The sequence below is a fragment of the Bos taurus genome, chromosome 9 (genome assembly GCF_002263795.3).
Source record: "Bos taurus isolate L1 Dominette 01449 registration number 42190680 breed Hereford chromosome 9, ARS-UCD2.0, whole genome shotgun sequence".
In the NCBI taxonomy this organism is placed as follows: domain Eukaryota; kingdom Metazoa; phylum Chordata; class Mammalia; order Artiodactyla; family Bovidae; genus Bos; species Bos taurus.
Window position 1 is genome coordinate 42,775,160 of NC_037336.1, and position 21,779 is coordinate 42,796,938.

The window sequence follows — 21,779 nt, forward strand, 5'->3', positions numbered from 1 at the left end:
TCATGATGTAAAATACAGTTCTTACTCTGGGTTACCATTTAAAAATTTTGAAATCCAGTACTACCAGGCAGTGTCCTAGCCAGCAGCATCCTCAGTTGCATGAAATACTCTACTATGATTCTGGTGTTCTGAAGAGTCACACTGTGAACTTCTCAAAAGTGGAATTAACTTTTCAATAAAATCATACTTGGAAAACACCACTTAACATCACTGAGAGGGCCCTCAAATGAAGAAGCAGTGAAAGCAAAATGTAGGTTATTGGCCACATGGGGAAAAGTGTGCAGATCACTGAAATGGCAGACATTATTTTCTTCAGAGAAAGTCCAGTCATAACAAGGTATGTTTTTGTTGTTATTAGTCACTCAGTCATGTCTGACTCTGCACCACATGGGCTGCAGCACACCAGGCTTCCCTGTCCTCACTATCTCCTGGAGTTTGCTCAAACTCATGTCCATTGAGTCGATGATGCTCTCCAACCATCTTATCCTCTATCATCCCCTTCTCTTCCTGCCCTCAGTCTTTCCTGGCATCAGAGTCTTTTCTAATGAATCGACTCTTCGCATTAGGTGGACAAAGTATTGGAGCTTCAGTTTCAGCATCAGTCCTTCCAATGAATATGCAAAAGCATCTCCTTTTTCTTTATTTCTTCTGAAAAGTTTGATCTTGATGTCAGCATTTTAAATTACCCGCCACTTTTTCAGGAACCTAATTATTTGGAAGGAAAGTTATGACCAACCTAGATAGCATATTCAAAAGCAGAGACATTACTTTGCCAACAAAGGTCCGTCTAGTCAAGACTATGGTTTTTCCAGTGGTCATGTATGGATGTGAGAGTTGGACTGTGAAGAAAGCTGAGCGCCGAAGAATTGATGCTTTTGAACTGTGGTACTGGAGAAGACTCTTGAGAGTCCCTTGGACTGCAAGCAGATCAAACTAGTCCATCCTAGAGGAGACCAGTCCTGGGTGTTCATTGGAAGGACTGATGCTGAGGCTGAAACTCCAATACTTTGGCCACCTCATGCGAAGAGTTGACTCATTGGAAAAGACCCTGATGCTGGGAGGGATTGGAGGCAGGAGGAGAAGGGGACGACAGAGGATGAGATGGCTGGATGGCATCACCGACTCGATGCACATGAGTTTGGGTGAACTCCGGGAGTTGGTGATGGACAGGGAGGCCTGGCATGCTATGATTCATGGGGTTGCAAAGAGTCGGACACGACTGAGCCACTGAACTGAATTATTGTTTAAATAAATGATATTTGTCACTGCTCAGTGACAAACACAGCCTATCATACACCCTCATTCAAAAAGTAAGCAACTTTTGAATTACTTTTGTATTGCTAATAAAAGAAATCCACATTTTTGGCTAATTGGCTATAACTTACTGCACAGGCCTCCCTGGTGGCTCAGACCGTAAGGAAACCTCCTGCAATGCAGGAGACCCGGGTTCAATCCCTGGGTCAGGAAGATCCCCTGGAGAAGGGGATGGCAACCCACTCCAGTATTGCTGCCTAGAAAATCCCATGGACAGAGGAGCCTGGTGGGCTACAGTGCATGGGGTCACAAAGAGTCGGACACAACTGAGTGACTAACACACATACAATTGCACATTGTAATTGACATTCCTTACAAATGTGCACAGTATAGGTGCACATTTAGGTATTTCTGATCCTGGGGCTTACTGTTGATACAGTTACCTCTTACCTAGATAAGCAAACTGAGCCCCTAAGAAGTGATGCACTGGCCCAAGGTCATGCAGCTCATCTGTGTATTATCCTTCTAGGTGATCAAAGACAAATAAATGGCCTTTTTCTCTGTATGGCCATCACTTCTCTCACTAATACAGTACCAGGTACATAGTAGGCTATCAACACATGTTTTTGAAATGAGTGCACTACCCAATGTAATATTAAATTTCAAACTTTATATGCAAGCCATTTCCCTGAACTTGTGGACTATTTGTTTTATCAGCTGTGATTTTTTACTTTTCTGTAGTTCACTGAATTTTCATGAACCCTTTTGACAAATGTTACCAGTAGTTAGAGTTTATAAACCAATGTATCAGCTGTTCTAAATTAAAAATTAAGATTATCAATTTGCTTAGTTTTTGCTGCACCTGTCCTACTGGTAGTGCCATTTCTCTCTCTGCTCTTCCCCCTTAGCCAGAAAGAACTTCCAGCTCACTTGAACAGATTGCCATCCCTCCCACAAATAAGCACGGCCTTACACATTTGGCAGCATTGAAAAGACTCCCTTCAAAAAGCCGAGTTAGAAGCTTCTTCCAGAACTCCTGTGAGTTAGTGGTGTGTTTGCTACAACAGACTTTTTATCATTGTCTTCATTAAACCTGGTCCTTGTCTGGTAGGAAGGAGTGGAGAGAACCGTTCTTTCATAGCCTTCATCAATGGCTTATTAAAGCCACTCATTTATACTAATCAGCATACAGATTAGGGCTCATCTGGGTGGTTTGTGCCCAGGTGGTGAGTGAGCAGATTCACCCTATATTTGGCCACTGCTGCTGCTCCCCATGTTCTTCAGAGATTGCTTCTCCACTGAAGCTGCCAGCCTGGAAGCTCTGGCCAGGTACTGAGGACTGAATCCACCTGGAACCAGATAGTTTGCTTACACCCAGTTTGTAAATGATGAAGTGCTTTACAAATGTTAGATATTACTGGCCTCTATGGGAGAGCGCTCATCCTTTACCAGTCCTCCTGTACTTTACCTTGGTGATATAAGTAAATCTTTCATCTTTAAAAGCATCTCTCAAATACTTTGTGCTCCATTTGAATGTAGAGGAATAGAAGTGTGAAGCAAGTGGCTCTGATTACTGTTAGCAGGCTATTTGGCATCCTTTACCTATAAAAGTATTTTTCTGTAAAATGTTTTCACTGAAAATATAATTTCTGTGGCTTAAAAAAAAATTCTTGACAATATCCCTTCAAATGCCAAAGCTCTTTGAAAAGGACGTATTTGCACCAAGTCCATCTTTTGTTCCTCCCAAGAATTAATTCTCCCTCAAGGGTGTTTTACCTTTGCTACCGCTTCATGCTTTGCTATTTGTTCCTAGGGGCTGGGGGAGGAATGCAATAAATTTGTGCATAATTAATGCCATGAGCACGGCAGATGCATGCACACACATGACTGTTTCCTTTGCTAGCAGCTGTTAAGAGTACTAAAGGCTGAGGGGCTGTGTGTTCTTTTGCTTCCCAGATAGCATGATGGATCATACATTGTCCTGTCATTCCAAACTGTAGTAAAAAAAAATCATTAAAATAACCTTCCAGTGCAAGTTTTTGAAAGGTATAAAATCTTTATAAATTATAAAGATTATAAATAGATTATAAGACTATTATAAATAGTCTCCACAGTTTTAATATACCAGGCAGATTAAGTACATAGCGACCTTTTTAAAGTGAATTAAAATACAATTATACCACCTTCTTATATAAACTCAGATAGCTTATGATGGCTTAAGTTTCAGTTGAGCCACATCAGTTTAGAATTAACATTTTTCCAAAGATGTGGTTGCATTTTACTTTAAATTTAGAATAGGCACTCCTTTGCTGAAACCAAAGTGGTCTGGTTTACTAGTGAAACATCTACAACTCTGTTGAGTCTGTTCCATCTGTCAAATGCTAACTGACAGTACTCCTGAATCACATTTATTGAGAAGGGCACAAGTTGTCTGCACAGAATGCTTATTACCAGTTCCTGATCTTATTTTTGCGAATCCAGGGACTTTCTGTTGCTATATTCCGTAAATCAATTTGTGGACACAGCTTAGCTTGAAGCCTTTCTGAGGCTAAAGCAGGGTGTGCTTCCTCCTGTCCCTCTGCCTTAGAAGTAGGTTTTCTGTTGTATCTGATTATAAAGGTAAGATATATAAAGGGGGGAGAATATGTAATACATTATATAGTAAGTGATTATAAATTTAAGCAAATTAGAAAAGTTGAAAAAAATTTAATTAAAAACATCTAGACTCTTACCACTTACAGATTACATTATTATTATTATTATTTTGTTGTATCAGACTTTTCTCAGCATACATAAACATTGATTGAGCTGATTTTTTTAAAAAGAATACCTGTCATGTTATTCTATTTTGTAACCAGCTTTTCTTTTTCTTTTCCTTAAGAATATGTTACCGACATCTTTGTAGAGCAGTGAGTGAGGATGCCACCTCCTACTTCTCTCAATTTCTAATTTTTAAGATGACAATTTTATTATAGCTTAGGGCATAATAATCACAACACTTTAGTTTTTCAGTTGAAAAAATTGTTGAATTGTGGTTATCCTTGCCAAAAGATAAAGAATGAAGCAATGACATATTCCCCTGCAACTGGTAAAATTTGTCCCGTGAATTAACCATTTAACAAAGCCATTCCAAAGATCACTTATATCGGATCTGTAATTGTGCTAAGGTTCAGCTGCATCTAAAAAATACCTAATCTTTAATCTTCGGTGAGAGAATAGTGATTAAAATGGGAAAAGATCAACATTTTGCTTGAGAACAGCAATTTGATGTCCACTTCATTTCTTATGCAGCCTTCTCCCTGGTAGCCAAAAACAAGGTGGCAGGAGAAACCAGCTCATAACACTGACATGGGGAATGGTTACGACTTCTGGCTCACTGAGATCTAAGGCGTTACTTAGAAGATTGGAGATAGTGTATGACATTGCCGCAGAGTCAGACTTAAACACATGACACAATCCATTTTTGTGCAAAAAGCAGTTTTGCATCTGCCTGTACAGGTAAGCTATTCTGCTGTTCTCACAACCTCTAGAAATGTAGAAATGAAGAAACATGTTTCCTGTTTGATTACTCTGTAGGCAGTAATAAACTCTCTAAAGTTTATTATAAAATAAACTTTATATTATTGATAATGACAGTCATATAATCTGAAATAGTGATTCAAAAAACTGTAAGTCAGTGTTAGAGACCTCTGATTTTGGTTAAAATAGTCTTTTCATGTGTTCAGTTGTTGAATTAAAACCCACTTTCTTCCCAAATATCTGGACACACTTTAATCTTGGTTTCCATGCTGTGCCTTTCATCTGTCTAACTTATATTGTACACTCCCTGAGACTATGTTCCAGATTCCCTTCTAAGTGCTCTACATACTTACTCATTAGAGAAGGAAGGAAGCAATATGGTCAATTATGCCGTTATTGTTTGTTGCAACTTTGCACTTAAACCTGTTATTGTTCTGAATTCAATATATATGAGTTATTTCCAAGTATTAGAGCCCTTCAAGACCAGAATTTAGCAGTGTGACCTTTAATTGACCCAACTAGGACTTCTTTGCCAGTTGGTGGAGTGGGCTGCCAGTCATTATAGTTTAAAAAATGGAAATGACTTAAAGTGGTTTAAAAAATAGAAATAGTTTCATTATAATTTCAGATATTAGAACCAAGAGGGATTGTGTACAAAAAGTTTCACAAAGAAAGTGATCATTAAAGTTTAGTTGGAGGGAAAGGTCCATGTGAAGAGAACAGATTAAAAATAATATCATGAGCAAAGATGTCTCATCAGTTTACAAAAAAAGCAGTTTTCAAATTAATTTCTTCATTATAAATACTAAGATTTGCATTTCTAAACTCAGGATTTTATTTGTTTATTTATTTATTTTTTAACTCAGGATTTTAGAACTGGAAGAAACTTCAAGGAATTATGCTTTGCAACTGCCGCCCCCCCTCCCCCATTTAATAGTTGAGGAAAACCAAGATTCAGAGAAATAATTGATTTGCCCCAAATCTCACAATGAAATTGGTAGTTAACGCCTTGCAGTAAAATTTAGATCTTCTCCCTTGTAGTGTTTTGCTTTATTTCATTACAGCTCTCTAATCTGTTGGGCTTCTGAGGGTGGCTAACTTCGGGGGTCTTTTTAGCCTATCTTTTTCTAATAGAAAGTATTTGCTTGCCCCGCCTATCCTCCTCTGCCCAAGGGCTTGGAACAGTAGTCCTTGAATCCTTCTCAGGGTCACTTCTATCTAAAGCACCGAAGTGTGGCAGTTAGGCTATAGGTTCTTCTCTGGCTATCATTATCCTTGCTACTGTAAATTTTAGATAGGTTGCCTAAACAAATCATTCCTCAAGAATCTGAGGCAGGAATTGGGGATGGAGGGGAGAGCTCATTAAGCAAGTGCCTTTTTAAAAAATTATTTACTTACTTACTGCTGTGCTATGTCTTTGCTGCTGCATGGTCAGTGGCTTCTCGTTGCAGAGCATGGGCTTCAGTAGTTGTGGTGCCTGGGCTCAGTAGTTGTGGCTCCTGGGTTAGAGCACAGGCTCAATAGTTGTGGCACGTGGGCTTAGTTGCTGCATGGCGTTTGGGATCTTCCCAGATCAGGGATTGAACCCATGTCTCCTGTATTGGCAGGTGGATTCTTTACCACTGAGCCACCAGAGAAGCCCCCGGTGCCTTCTTATATTTAAGTACAGTAAATATCTAAACAGGTGAATGCCTATAGTAGTAAGCCATGTAATGAACAAAAAAGATCGGATCATTAAATGTTCTTATTAACATATATACGGGCTGATAGCCCTATCATCTTCCTAGAAATATTTGTGGTTCTAAAGGAGAATGGTACACATCTTTTTGGGGTATAATTTTAAAAGTAAACATTTAAAACAGTGGAAAGATACTTAAGTGTGTGCTGGATAAGTCACTTTTGTCTGGGACACAAGCAGCTCCCTTAGGCTATTCTGCTTTTTATACTCTCCTACCTTCCTGGACTTGTTAACCAAAGCGAGTCCAAAGTTTTTTCTTTGATGGCTGTTGTTGGCAATGGAGGTATTATATTCTGCTTAAGCAAGGATGGTCATTTGGAAGTACAGGTCACTTATAAATTATAAATTTGTAAATACAGGTATATTTGCTAATTGCATTAACAGAAAAAGAATCAGAAAATAAAATGTTTTTGTTGCTTCTTCCTGGTCTGGAATTTCAGAAAGTAAGGGAACACAATTCTGGTTATCCAAAACCCAAGTCCACTGTTAAAATTAGTGTCGGAGTTTCTTTTTGTAAATCCCTCTTCACTTTACCAGTGCTGATCTCAGACCTCAAACTGTTTCAAAACCATAACATTCTTAGTGACTGATTGATCTGTATTATGTGTCCAGCCATCAGAGGGACCTTGGGATGTTGCTTGTGTAAACTGTAATCCAATCTGATGCTGTGCATTTAGTTACAGTCTTTCATAGACCTATTGGCGATACTCTATCCTCCTGGATTTGAGAGCAGAGCTTATCTGATACCTTCAGGGGGAAAAAAAATCCATTCATTTTTCTCTTTTCCCCACTTAAATAACTCAACACATCTGGTAACACTGTAGGATCATTGTCCTTGTAGTTCCTCTGCAGCTTATATTGCTACAATATTTCTTAAGTATTTGGTTACCTAAAGGGCAATGCGATTGAAAAAAAAAAAGACTTTGTATAGGTCTTACAAATTAACCCATCTGCAGAGCTAGAAAAAAAATATCCCTTTAATCAGCAAAATTTCCATATCAGCAGCCTTGTGTGTGTTATGCAGGATGAATGTAAATATAAATTTGGAGATAAATGCTTATGTGTTAAAATTTTAAAGCATACCTTTCTACAAATTAATGTCATTTACCTCTAAGAAAATGTTTATTAAATCCAAGGTACCTGAGGTTGAAGTAACTTGTTGTTTGAGTCTGTATCCTTTGGCTTAATAATGTCTTCACTTACAAGAATGATAAAAGCTGAAACAAAATCCTTTAATTCAATCAGAACTAAGCTAAATTTTAGGAAGCCAAGAGTGGGAATTTGATATAAGACTGCATAACATAGAGAGCTAAATATACAAGATAATAAGACTTGGTAAGAAACAGATAGGGTTTCCTTGAGAATTGTTGTTTGAAATGACTGCATTGAACATTATAATAAATACCACTATTTTATCCTCTTGAATTATGGTTTATGCAAACAGCTCTAAATTGTACAGTAGTTCCAAGGAGACCATTGCTGTTTTCTGCTTGTTTTTCATTCTGGAACAAGTTCAAAGCTGTTGATTTTGTTTGATTTTTTAAATAGTCTAAGCCTTGAAAATAATACAGGTTAGATGAATACAATTTTACTATTACAGTTCTATTAAAATTTTCAGTGTTGTAGTACATTTGACCCAAAGGCCCTATACCAAATATATCCACAGCACATTTTTAGTGCACCAGAATGAACACATTAGAAAGGTTAACTGTTCTTTTGCTTTTGCTTTTCTTTCTGTGTTAAGTATGAAAATTGGCATTGTGATGGCTCCCAGAATGGCGATATTGAAAAAGTATCCACCTGACAGAAACAAACATTCAGAAAATAAATTGGGTTCAGATTTTATTCATTATCTGAAATTTAAACTTATGTTCAATATGACTGTTACTGGTTTTTCACATATTAGTTAAATGCTATGCTTGTAAGATTTTTTTTGTTTGTTTGAATTGTGACTGGAAAAATTGGATCACAGCTCTAATATCCAGGTGGACAATGCCATTTGCCAGGATTTTTGTGCATAATCCCCCCTTTTTTTTCTATCAAACACAATACTCCCTTGCAACTGAGCCTCCTGAGGCAGTCTGAGGTAAAAATGGGGATACATTTTTTAAATTCTTCTGATTTTTTTCTTGTTTTCTTGTTTTTTAGGTTGTGGAACTTTTAGCAAGTGCTCTTATGGATTTGGTACAAGGAGTATACTATGAAAATTCTACTTTAGCAAAGGTAAGGATTTGGTACTCATTATAAAATGTTAGATTAAAAACCCTCATGGCAGAACTAGAATTGAGCGAAAATGTCATTCTTGTTTTGTGTTTAGATTAGTGTTTTGGCTACAAATTCATGGCCATACGCTTAGTACATAGCAGATTTAGCCAATTAAAACAACCTCTTATCCTCTGGCTGGATTCACAGTCTGCTCCGTCTGCAGCAGCCCAGTAGACACCAGGATGCTTCTGGCTGGCAGGTAGCACTGTCAATAAGGCAGACAGGCTGGAGAAGCAGCTCATGGTGAGGTGCTGGACCCAGGCTTTCCTCGGAAGAAGAGGCTTTCCGTGTCCCAAAAGTGTGGATGTGATCCCAAGAAGGTGACCTGTTGGGGGCATAAGGGAGGAATGTCTTTTATATCCAAGATCTAGAATTTACTGCACTATTAGATTCTCTATGATAAGATGTAGAGTGATTGCACAGTTGGATTATTTTGATTAATTTTATAGATCTAGAATTAAGGTTTTTTGACTCATTTAGCAGGACATCTCAAAAAGGGTTATGTTTTATTTCCTTAAAATGCAGTTATTTCATTTCAGCAGGATATTGAATATGAAGCAATTGCTTCATTGACCACCACCATCATTTAACATGTTATATGCTATTATAAGGGACTCCTTTATTAGTGTTTCATTATTCTAACTTCTTTAGCTTTCTGCATTAGCAAGATTCCACTCACTAAAATTAGGAAAAATATGCATGTATGCACATCTTAAGCTTTTTGACATTTCCATTTGAAAAAAAAGAAAGATAAATTTTACTGGAAGTGAAACATAGGGCATGAGCAACCTGGATATGAAATTTTAAATTTAAAAGTATAACCCAGGGATTCTGGATGGCTCAGAGAGTGGTTAGTGAAATATGAAGAACGGTACCTTGAACATCTGCTAACATTTGGTTCAGGGAACACAGTTCCTGGCAGGCATATCTTAACTTCAGCTATGTAGCATAGTGCTGTGTGGTGACTGGCAGGATATATGACCACAGTAGACCCCATTGGCTGTGTTTTTCAAAAACATACCATGGTTCTCTGCCACGGCTGAGGGTAAATAGCAGTTTGTAAATGGAGGACCTGGTCTAGTTCCACTCATAAAAAGACACCTCACATAAAGTATGAGGAAGATGATGGTAGGTAAGCACATAATGGGCATCCCTGGTGGCTCAGTGGTAAAGCATCCACCTGCCAATGCAGGAGACCTGGGATTGAGCCCTGGGTTGGGAAGATCCCCTGGAGAAGGAAATAGCAACCCACTCTAGCAATCTTGCTTGGGAAATCCCATGGACAGAGGACCCTGGCAGGCTTCAATCCACAGGGTCGAACAGTGTCCAACACAACTTAGCAACTAAACAACAACAAGCACGTAACACTATGGTAAGTAATTCATGAGTGTCTTCCTTGAAGTCTTCACAGTAATCCTGCTAGCAGAGACTACTGCTCTGCCCATTTTACATCTGTGAAAACTGAGGCTTAGAAAAGATTAATGTACCCATAGTCATACAACTTGCCAGTTGAGATTTGAACTTAAGAACTCAGCTCTTAACCTCTCATCCTGTACCTTAATGAAACCTGATCTGCAAGCATGCCTCTGCCATACCTGAGATCCCACCATATATGATGATTGCAGTGACCTCTTCTGGCAGTTTTGGAGAAGGAAATGGCAACCCACTTCATTATTCTTGCCTGGAAAATTCCATAGACAGAGGAGCCTGGCGGGCTGCAGTCCGTGGGGTCACAAAGAGTCAGACATGACTGAGTGTGCATGCATGCTTCTGGCAGCATTGTTTTTCCCCTGGGATATTTCTTAGGTGTTTATTGGGATTCCCTGGTGGCTCAGATGGTAAAGCGTCTGCCTGCCTAGATAATTCCATGGATGGAGGTGTTATTAGGTTGGTGCAAAACTATTTATGGTTTTGCATTGTCAAAATTTGCTGTTTGTTATTGAATACGTTCTTAAATAAATGTGATTATGTTATATATCGGGCTTCCCTAGTGGCTCAGCTGGTAAAGAATCTGCCTGCAATGCAGGAGACCTGGGTTCGATTCCTGGGTTTGGAAAAACCCCTGGAGTAGGGAATGGCTACCCACTCCAGTATTCTGGCCTAGAGAATTCCATGCGCTGTATAGTCCATGGGGTCACAAAGAGTCGGACACGACTGAGCAGCTTTCACTCACTCACTCATGTTATACATCATTTTAATGCGCATTTCTTGCTTTATATTTTTTGCTAATGACTTATTACTTGCTACTTATTTTATATTTATTTTAGACTGTGGAAATGATGTTAGACAAAAAGCAAATTCTAGCAGTTTTCTTATTTGAATTCCAAATGGCTTGGTTGTAAAGCAGCAGAGATCATTTGCAGCTTCCTTGGTGGCTTAGAGGGTAAAGCACCTGCCTGCAATGCAGGAGACCTGGGTTCAATCCCTGAGTCGGGAAGATCCCCTGGAGAAGGAAATGGCAACCCACTCCAGTACTGTTGCCTGGAAAATCCCATGGACAGAGGAGCCTGGGAGGCTGCAGTCCATGGGGTTGCAAAGAGTTGGACATGACTGAGTGACTTCACTTCAGCACATTTGGTCCAGGAACTGCTAATGAACATACAGTGCACTGGAGGTTCAAGAAGTTTTGCAAAGGAGACAAGAGCTTTGAAGATGAGGAGCGCAGTAGCCAGCCTTTGGAAGTTGACAACAACCAACTGAGAGCGATCGTTGAAGCTGATTCTCTTACAACTACACGAGAAGTAGCCAAAGAACTCTACGTACGCCATTCTATGATCATTCGGCATTTGAAGCAAATTGGAAAAGTGAAAAAGCTCCGTAAGTGGGTAGCTCATGAACTGACTGCAAATCAAAAAAGTTGTTCTTTTGAAGTGTCATATTTTCTTATTTTACACAACAACAACGAACCATTTCTTGATCGGATTGTGATGTGCAAAGAAAAGTGGATTTTATATGACAACCAGTGACGACCAGCTCAGTGGTTGGACCGAGAAGAAGCTCCAAAGCACCTCCCAAAGTCAAACTTGCATCAAAAAAAGTTCATCATCACTATTTGATGGTCTGCTGCCTGTCTGATCCACTATAGCTATCTGAATCTTGGAGACACCATTACATCTGAGAAGTGTGCTCAGCAAATCGATGAGATGCACAAAAAACTGCAATGCGTGCAACTGGCATTGGTCAACAGAATCAGCCTAGTTCTTCTCCACGACAGCGCCTGACCGCATATCACACATTCAACACTTCAAAAGTTGAACAAATTGGACCACAAAGTTTTGCCTCATCCGCCACATTCACCTGCCCTCTTGCCAACCAACTACCACTTCTTTGTGTGTCTCGACAACTTTTTGCAGGGAAAACGCTTCCACAACCAGAAAGCAGAAATTGCTTTCCAAGAGTTCATCGAATCCCAAAGCACAGATTTTTATGCTACAGGAACAAACTTATTTCTTGTTGGCAAAATTGTGTTGATTGTAATGGTTCCTATTTTGATTAATAAAGCTGTGTTTGAACCTAGTTATAATGACTCAAAATTCATGGCCCAAAACTGCAATTACTCTTGCACCAACCTAATAGTTCCATATAAGATATTAATGTTTTGTTGTTAAATATCTGTTAAGTTTTAAGTGAAAATGTTATTGTTGATTTTAAGGTTCTTGACTTATTTACTCTTACCATTTGTCCATTATAGTTGCTACAGTTTATTAATAACTTTGTGAACATCTGTTAAATACTTTCTGTATTTCAGGCAGAACTACTAGCAACAACAATAATAAATGCTTAGCACTTTACAGTTTGCTTATACTTTCTTTCTACATAATCACCTATGAAAACGGTATCATTTCTTGGTATACCCATTTTATAGAGGAAAAAGCCTAAAATTCAGAGATGACAAACGCCAGGAAAACATAGTGTCTGGAAATGGTTAACACATGTTTGACAGTGACATGATCCGAACCCAGGTTTTTTTGACTCCAAGTCCCGTATAATCTTTCTTCCTGGGAAAGAGAAGAGAGGTAGCAACAAAGTCTTCGATGAACCACCTGTTAGTAGGCACCAGTTGCTGACTTTGATTATCTAGTAAATTTTACTCAGAAGACTCTAGCAATGCTTTGTCATCTGTCCTCTTTCCCTGCTACCTTCCCAGACACTTCAGAATTTTTTTAAGCAGTTACATTTCTGAATATAGCCAAACCATTTAAAGAGCTGTTCTTTTTTTATAACGGAAACAAAAATGCATAGTTGAACTGAAGCAGAAGTCCTTCTTGATGCCTCCATTTGCTCTTTAGGACCAATTTAGGTTAACCACATTTCCCTTCCTAACCAGAAAAATTCTGGGTTTTTTACCCTCCTTCTGAGTGTGCTTTCCATTGTAGTGGCTCTTCAGAATTTGGTTTTTCTAACTTGGCCCAGGAGTCACTTCAGAGGCAGAGAGAGCACTGCCCCACATGGAGTGCCTTCAAGGTTTTCATGTTCTGACACGATTGGGAAGCAGCCACAAGTGGAGGTCATGTGGAAAGTGAGTTGCACAACCTCCTCTCCTGGGGCCAATTCGTACACAAAAGAATTGCTTTGTGATTTAAAATGAGCTGCAAACCATTTCATCTCTCCAGGGATAAGAGGATACAATAGTGGTCTGTTTTCTCCCTCCTTAGTGCTCCTTTCTTAGTGCAGTGATGAAGAAGCCGGGTAGTATAAAAATAGCTTTCTATGGAGTAGTATCTCTGACTAGAGTAGATGCATTAAAACAAATGGAGGGGAGTTGTAACTAAATATGTTAAAAATCACCTTCTCTGGAAGTTTGTAGAGTAATTACCTAATCCTCCTTAAAACTATGAAAATTTATGTGACTTATGTTAGTAATGCTTAACAGATTGTATGTAAATTGGGATTCAGTGTTATTTAGAAAATTCATCCTTGTGCTATCCTTTGCAAATAACATTTTTATTTTTGTATTTTTGCTAGTTTGTGAGCCATTTCTTCCTTGCAATAAAAATTAGTCATTGTGCTTTTTTTAGTGTTTATATCTTCCTTCCATTTACCTGTTTTTTCTTTTCTTGTTAACTAATTAAACAAAGAAGCACATCAGATTTAAAAATACACTTTAAATGGTCATTTGCCATGCTAAAAGTTCCCTCGTTAACATTCTATTCATATTATTCACTGTGCATACTAAATATTTTATAGATTAGCTAAAGTTGCTTTGAATCCATAGGCCATTATATCTAAAATCTTTTTAACACAATTATGTTATTATTATAACTTAGTTTCTAATTAGAAAAGTAAATACGTGTTCGTTAACTAAAAATTGACAGCACAGGAAAAGGTCGAAGAAAATAAAAATTATTTTATATAAGCCATCCCCCAGAAATGAATCATGATTACATTCTAGTGTATTTCCTTCTAGCTTTCATTCTGTATTCCTCCCATTTTTTTTTAATTTCTCCCATTTTTGAGTTATTATTGTATATATAATTTTTTCATTCTGATTTACTCCCCAGGATAGTCATTTTTGTTACTAAAAGTCTTCAAAATATCTAATGGGTATTTAATATTTCTTCATTACTTTCATTCATATACTGTACTATAATTTACTGAACCATTCCACAGTTTTTGGACACTTACTTTGTTTCCTTTCCTTTTTTTTTTTTTACTAATGTAAACGATATTATGATGAACATTTTAGCGTATATAACTTTGCTGTATTTCATACTGTTTGCTAAAAAAGTTCTGAATGAAAGTCACATTCTTGAATCAAAAAGTAAGAATATTTTTAATATATCCCTATGCAGAAAAGGACTACTGTCCTTAAAAAAAAAACCTGCTTGTAGGGTTAGCCTTTGGCTAGCATCTGGAAACTTGGATTTTAGAAATGTTTCCCCCATTCTCTAACTGATAAGGGCAGTTCACTGTACCTAAACAGTCTCTGCCAACAGTATGGTTTATGTTGATCACCTACTTTCCTTCTGAGAGTCTAGAGTTTTGGTACATGCTAGGCAGAGGATACCTACATTGCCAGCTCCAACCAAAACCCTGAGGACTGAGTCACCAGTGAATATACCTGCTAGACAGCATTTCACGTGTGTTTTCATATGTGTTAATTCTTGGAGTAATTAATCACATCTTTTGTGACTCTACCAGAAGAGGAAGAATTCTTAACACCTTATACCTGGTTTCCTCCAGTCTTCATCTCATGCACCTTTTTCCTTTGCTGGTTTTACTTTGTATCCTTTTGGTGTAATAAACCATACCTGTGAGTTCAACTATATGCTGAGTCCTGTGTATCCTCCTAACAAATCATCAAACTTGGGAGTGATCTTAGGAACCCCAACACTGACTTTTTCTGATTTTTTATTGTTTATTTCCCATCCACTCCTGCTCCCTCCTTAGGAATCTAATCAAGGTCCTCTGCAAGGCATGTGTCTTCAATTTCTATTGCTGTTGAAATGGGGAACAGCAGACTTCTTCCCTATTTTCAGAGGTTTAGTCACTAAATCATGTCCAACTCTTTTGGGACCCCACGGACTGTAGCTTGCCAGGCTCCTCTGTCCATGGGATTTCCCAGACGAGAATACTGGAGTGGGTCACCAGTTCCTTCTCCAGGGGATCTTCCCAACCCAGGGATCAAACTTGCGTCTCCTGAGTTGCAGGCGGATTCTTTACCATTGAGCCACTAGGGAAGCTTCTATCCACTTACTTGTTTTATCTTTATGTTTATCTTATTTTGATTCTTGTGCAACTTTCAAGTAAAACATGAAAATAAGCTATTTCAGTCCACTAGGAAGTTGTACATTATCTCTTATTTGCAAAAGCCTATGCCACCATCTAATATATAATAAAGAGATAAACAAGCTAAGTTTCCGCCATTGAAAACCATAACAGGAGGAAAATGTGAACAAAAATTTTATCTGGGAAAAATCAGAAAAAATATTAAGATCATGATACTTTAGACAAGCATTTAAGTATCTTTCATATTTACCCACATAGTTAATATCTACAGTGCTTTTCATTTCTTTGTGTTGATCCCAATTTCCATGTGGTATTTTTTTTTTCTTCCTAAAAGATGTATTTTAACACTACTTATAGTGCAGGCCTGCTGGTGATTAATTCTTTCTTTTGTGTGTCTGAAAAAGTCTTACTTCAACACTGCTTTTGAAAGATATGTTCACTGGATATAGAATTCAAGATTGATAATTTTTTTTTCTTTCAGTGTTTTAAAGGTATTGCTTCATTATCTTTTCACTTAATTGTTTCCAAAACTGCTGTTTGTTCTTCTGTACATAACGTGTGTAAATTTCTCTGGCTGTTTTTCTGATTTTCTTTTTACCGCTGTTTTTGAGCAATTGGATTATGATGCCTTGTGTCATTTTTCTTTTTATTTTCATGTTTCTTGTGTCTGTGGTCCTTTGAGCTTCTTGGTTCTGGTGACTTTATTTTTTTTTAATCAAATTTTGAAAATTTTTGGTCATTTTATCTTAAAATATTTTTTGATCTTTCCTTCTTTCTCCTCTATCATAGGGACTCCAGCTACATGAGTAATAGGCTGCTTGAAGTTATCACAGAGTCCACTACGCTGTATTTTTTTTTTTGTTCCCCTGTAATTTTCTTTTTGTATTTCATTTTAGATAGTTTCTGTTGGTATGCATTCAAGTTCACCAGTTCTTCCATGCTTCTACTTAACATACTCAGTATTTGTTGTAGCTCCCAGACCACATGGAAAATATTTTACTATCCCTATCTACTAATTCTATCATCTGTGTCATTTCTAAGTTGATTTCAATTCACTTATTTTATTCCTCATTATGTGTTGCTATTTTCCTCCCCATTTGTTTTTTCTTGCATGCTTGGTTATTTTTGATTGGCTGCCAGACACTGTGAATTTTATTGTTTGATGCTAGACATTTTTGTGTCTCCATGAATATTCCTGAACTTTCTTCTGGAATGCAGTTAAATTACTGGAAACAGGTTGATACTTTCAGGTCCTACCTTTAAGCTTTTAGAGGATCAGAGTAACATTTAGTCTAACATTTTTCCCGCTGCTAAGGCAAACCCTTCAGAGTAGCCTACTGATACCCTGTGAATTGTTTTCCCACTCCAGCTGATGGGAGCAGGAGCTATTTTTTTCCCCCACACTTTGTAGTTTCTTTGCACCCATTGGCAATACTCGGCTTGTTATTCAGTTGCTCAGTCATGTTCGACTCTTTGTGACCCCATGGACTGCAGCACGCCAGGCTTCCCTGTCCTTTATCATCTCTTGGAACTTGCCCAAACTCATGTCCATTGAGTCAGTGATGTGATCCAACCATCTTGTCCATTGTCATGCCCTTTTCCTTCTGCCTTCAGTCTTTCCCAGCATCAGGGTCTTTTCCAATGAGTCAGCTCTTCACATCAGGTGGCCAAAGTATTGGAGTTTCAGCTTCACCATCAGTCCTTCCAATGAATATTCAAGACTGCTTTCCTTTAGGATGGACTGGTTGGATCTCCTTATAGTCCAAAGCACTCTCAAGAGTCTTCTCCAACACCACAGTTTGAAAGCATCAATTCTTTGGTGGTCAGCCTTCTTTATGGTCCAGCTCTCACATCCATACATGACTATTGGAAAAACCATAGTTTTGACTCTACAGACCTTTGTTGGCAAAGTAATGTCTCTGCTTTTTAATATGTTGTCTAGTTTGATCATAGCTTTTCTTCCAAGGAGCAAGGATCTTTTAATTTAATGGCTGCAGTCACTATCTGCAGTGATCTTGGAGCCCAGGAAAATAAAGTCTGTCACTGTTTCCACTGTTACCCCATCTGTTTGCCATGAAGTGATGGGACTGGATGCCATGATCTTAGTTTTTGAATGTTGAGTTCTAAGCCAACTTTTTCACTCTCCTCTTCTACCTTCATTAAGAGGATCTTTAGTTCCTCTTTGCTTTCTGCCATAAGGGTTATATCATCTGCATATCTGAGGTTATTGATATTTCTCCCAGCAATCTTGATTCCAGCTTGTGCTTCATCCAGCCCAGCATCTCCCATGATGTACTCTGAACAGAAGTTAAATAAACAATATACAGCCTTAACGTGCTTGTTTCCCAATTTAGAAACACTCTGATGTTCTGTCCCCAGTTGTATGTTGCTATTGACCTGTATACAGGTTTCTCAGGAGGCAGGTAAGGTGGTCTGGTATTCCCATCTCTTGAAGAATTTTTCCATGGTTTGTAGTGATCCATACAGTCAAAGGGTTTAGCACAGTCAATGAAACAGAAGTAGATACCCTTCTGTATTCTCTTGCTTTTTCTATGATCCAATAGATGTTGGCAATTTGTCTCTGGTTCCTCTGCCTTTTCTAAATCCAACTTGAATATATGGAAGTTCTCAGTTCATGTACTGTTGAAGCTTAGATTGGAGAATTTTGAGCATTGCTTTGCTAACATGTGAAATGAGTGCAATTGTGTGGTAGTTTGAACATTTTTTGGCATTGTCTTTCTTTGGGTTTGGAATGAAAACTGACCTTTTTCAGTCCCATGGTCACTGCTGAGTTTTCCAAATGTGCTGACATATTGAGTGCAGCACTTTAACAGCATCATCTTTTAGGTTGTGAAATAGCTCAACTGGAATTCCGTCACTCCACTAGCTTTGTTTGTAGTGATGCTTCCTCAGGCCCACTTGACTTTGCATTCCAGGATGTCTGACTCTAGATCAATGATCACACCATCATGGTTATCTGGGTCATGAAGATCTTTTTTATATAGTTCTTCTGTGTATTCTTGCCACCTCTTCTTAATATCTTCTGCTTCTTTTAGGTCCATACCATTTCTGTCCTTTATTGTGCCCATCCTTAAATGAAATGTTCCGTTAGTATCTCTGATTTTCTTGAAGAGATCTCTAGTCTTTCCCATTTTACTGTTTGCCTCTATTTCTTTGCATTGATCATTGAGGAAGCCTTTCTTATCTCTCCTTGCTGTTCTTGGGAACTCTGCATTCAGATGGGTATATATTTTCTCTTCTCCTTTGCTTTCCCTTCTCTTCTTTTCTCAGCTATTTGTAAGGCCTCCTCAGAAAACCATTTTGCCTTTTTGCATTTCTTTTTCTTGGGGATGGTTTTGATCACCGCCTCCTGTATAATATCATGAACCTCTGTTCATAGTTCTTCAGGCACTCTATCAGAGCTAATTTCTTGAATCTATTTGTCTCTTTCATTGTATAATCATAAGGGATATGATTTAGGTCATACCTGAATGGTCTAGTGGTTTTCTCTACTTTCTTCAATTTATGTCTGAATTTTGCAATAAGGAGTTCATGATCAGAGCCACAGTCAGCTCCCAGTCTTGTTTTTGCTGGTTGTATAGAGCTTCTCCATCTTGGCTGCAAAGAATATAATCAGTCTGATTTTGATATTGACCATCTGGTGATGTCCATGTGTAGTATCTTCTCTTGTGTTGTTTTAAGAGCATGTTTGCTATGACCAGTGCATTCTTTTGGCAAAACTCTGTTAGCCTTTGCCCTGCTTCATTTTGTACTCCAAGGCCAAGCTTGCCTGTTACTTCAGCTATCTCTTGACTTCCTACTTTTGCATTCCAGTCCCCTATGATGAAAAGGGCACCTTTTTGACTGTTCGTTTTAGAAGGTCATGTAAGTCCTCACAGAACTGTTCAACTTCAGCTTCTTTGGCATTAGTGATTGGGGCAGAGACTTGGATTACTGTGATATTGAATGGTTTGCCTTGGAAATGAACAGAGATCATTCTGTTGTTTTTAATATTGCACCCACTTACTGCAGTTGGGGCTCTTCTGTTGACTATGAGGCTACTCTATTTCTTCTAAGGGATTCTTGCCCACAGTAGTAGATATAATGTTCTTCTGAATTAAATTTGCCCATTCGAGTCCATTTTAGTTCACTGATTCCTAAAATGTTGATGTTCACTCTTGCTATCTCCTGTTTGACCACTTCCTGTTTACCTTGATTCATGGACCTAATCTTCTAGGTTCCTATGCTATATTGTTCTTTATAGCATTGGACTTTACTTTCACCACCAGACACATCCACACCTGAGCATTGTTTCTGCTTTGGCTCAGCCTCTTCATTCCTTCTGGAACTGTTTCTCTGCTCTTCTACAGTAGCATATTGGGCACCTACCAACCTGAGGAGTTCATCTTTCAGTGTCATATCTCTTTGTCTTTTCATACTGTTCATGGGGTTCTCAAGGCAAGAATGTTGAAATTATTTGCCATTCCCTTCTCCAGTGGATGACATTTTGTCAGAACTCTCCACCATGACCTATCCGTCTTGGGTGGCCCTGCATGGCATGGCTCATATTGGGTTAGACAAGGCTGTGTGTGATCCATACAGTTATTTTGTTTCATTTTCTGTGACTGTGGTTTTCATTCTCTCTGCCCTCTGATGGATGAGGTTAAAAGGCTTGTGGAAGCTTCCTGATGGGAGGGACTGGCTGTGGGGTAAACTGTGTCTTGCTCTGGTGGGCAGGGCCATGCTCAGGAAATCATTATTCCAATTTTCTGTTGATGGGTGGAGCTGTCTTCCCTCCCTGTAGTTTGGCCTGAGGTCAAACTGTGATAGGGTTAATGGAGGTAATGGCAACCTCCTTCAAAAGGACTTAGGCCAGCACGCTGAGGCTCCCAGGACTATTTATTCAGTGCCCCTGATGGTCAACTTCTGCCTCCGCCAGAGACTCATGGACACTCACAGACAAGTCTGGCTCAGTCTCTTGTAGGATCACTGTTCCTTTGTCCTGGGTGCTGGTGTGCTCAAGGTTTTGTTTGTGCCCTCCAAGAGTCTGTTTCCCCAGTCCTGTGGAAGTTCTGTAGTCAAATCCCACTGCCCTTCAAAGTCAAATTCCCTGGAGGTTCTCAGTCCCTTTGCTAGATCCCCAGGTTGGGAAATCTGTTGTGGGCCCTAGAACTTTTGCAAAAGTGTGGGAACTTCTTTGGTATAATTATTCTCCACTTTGTGGGTTGTCTGCTCAGCAGCTCTTCAGTGGGGCTAATGGCGACCTCCTCCAAGAGGACTTATGCCACACTCTGTGCCTCTCAGGTGTGCTGTAGCCAGAGCCCCTGTGTCCCCGGCAGGCCAGTGCTGACCTGTGCCTCTGCAGGAGACACTCAAACACTCAAAGGCAGGTGTGGCTTAGTCTCATGGGGGTCACTGCTCCTGTCCCTGGGTCCTGTGCACACAAGGGTTTTGTTTGTGCCCTCTGAGCATCTCTGGTGGGTATGAGGTTTGTTTCCAAACACAGTTTTGCCCTGCCTACCGTCTTTCTGGGGCTTCACCTTTGTCCCTGGACATGGGATATCTTTTTTGGTGGGATCCAATATTCTCCCATTGATGCTTGTTCAGCAGCTAGTTGTGATTTTGGTGTTCTTGCAGGAGAAGATGAGCACACATCCTTTTACTCCACCATCTTGGTTAAATGCTTGGCTAAAGAACTGTATTAGGCCATTTTGAGGAAGTGCTTATTAGTAAACTTCAATTGCTACTATGTCTACAACAGCACACTGAGTGCTACTAGAACACTCAAAACAAAGCTACCACAAAAAACACACAGATGCTCTTGGGGATCTGATGATACATATGTGTGTGTGTTAGTCACTCAGTTGTGTTCAACTCTTTGCAACCCCATGGACTATAGCCTGCCAGACTCCTCTGTCTGTGGAATTCTCCAGGCAAGAATACTGGAGTGGGTAGCCATTCCATTTTCCAGGAGATCTTCCCATCCCAGGGATTGAACCCAGGTCTCCTGCATTGCATGCAGATTCTTTACCATCTGAGCCACCAGGTAAGGCCTGCTTGAATTGCAGCTATATCTACAACAGCATACTAAGTGCTACCAGAACACTCAAAGCTACAACAAAAATGGACATATGCTCTTGGGGATCTGATGATACCTATAGATCAGAGAAGAAACATGTGCATGGAACCACTGGAGAGCAATTTACCCAGAAGACCACACATCAAATTATGATATAGGCTAAATGCATAGGTGAATGTACAACATCAGGAATGA

The 21,779-nt window shown here is 39.0% G+C and overlaps 1 protein-coding gene across 3 annotated transcripts in view; it reads left to right on the top strand.

Annotated features, from left to right (window-relative positions):
- Window positions 1-21,779, top strand: part of PDSS2 (decaprenyl diphosphate synthase subunit 2) — a 276,315-nt gene that overhangs the window by 174,390 nt on the left and 80,146 nt on the right. For all 3 annotated transcript variants that reach the window (XM_024996619.2, XM_059889703.1, NM_001100385.1), the window contains 1 exon segment: window positions 8,660-8,734. In XM_024996619.2, coding sequence (XP_024852387.1) covers window positions 8,660-8,734 — 75 coding nt within the window.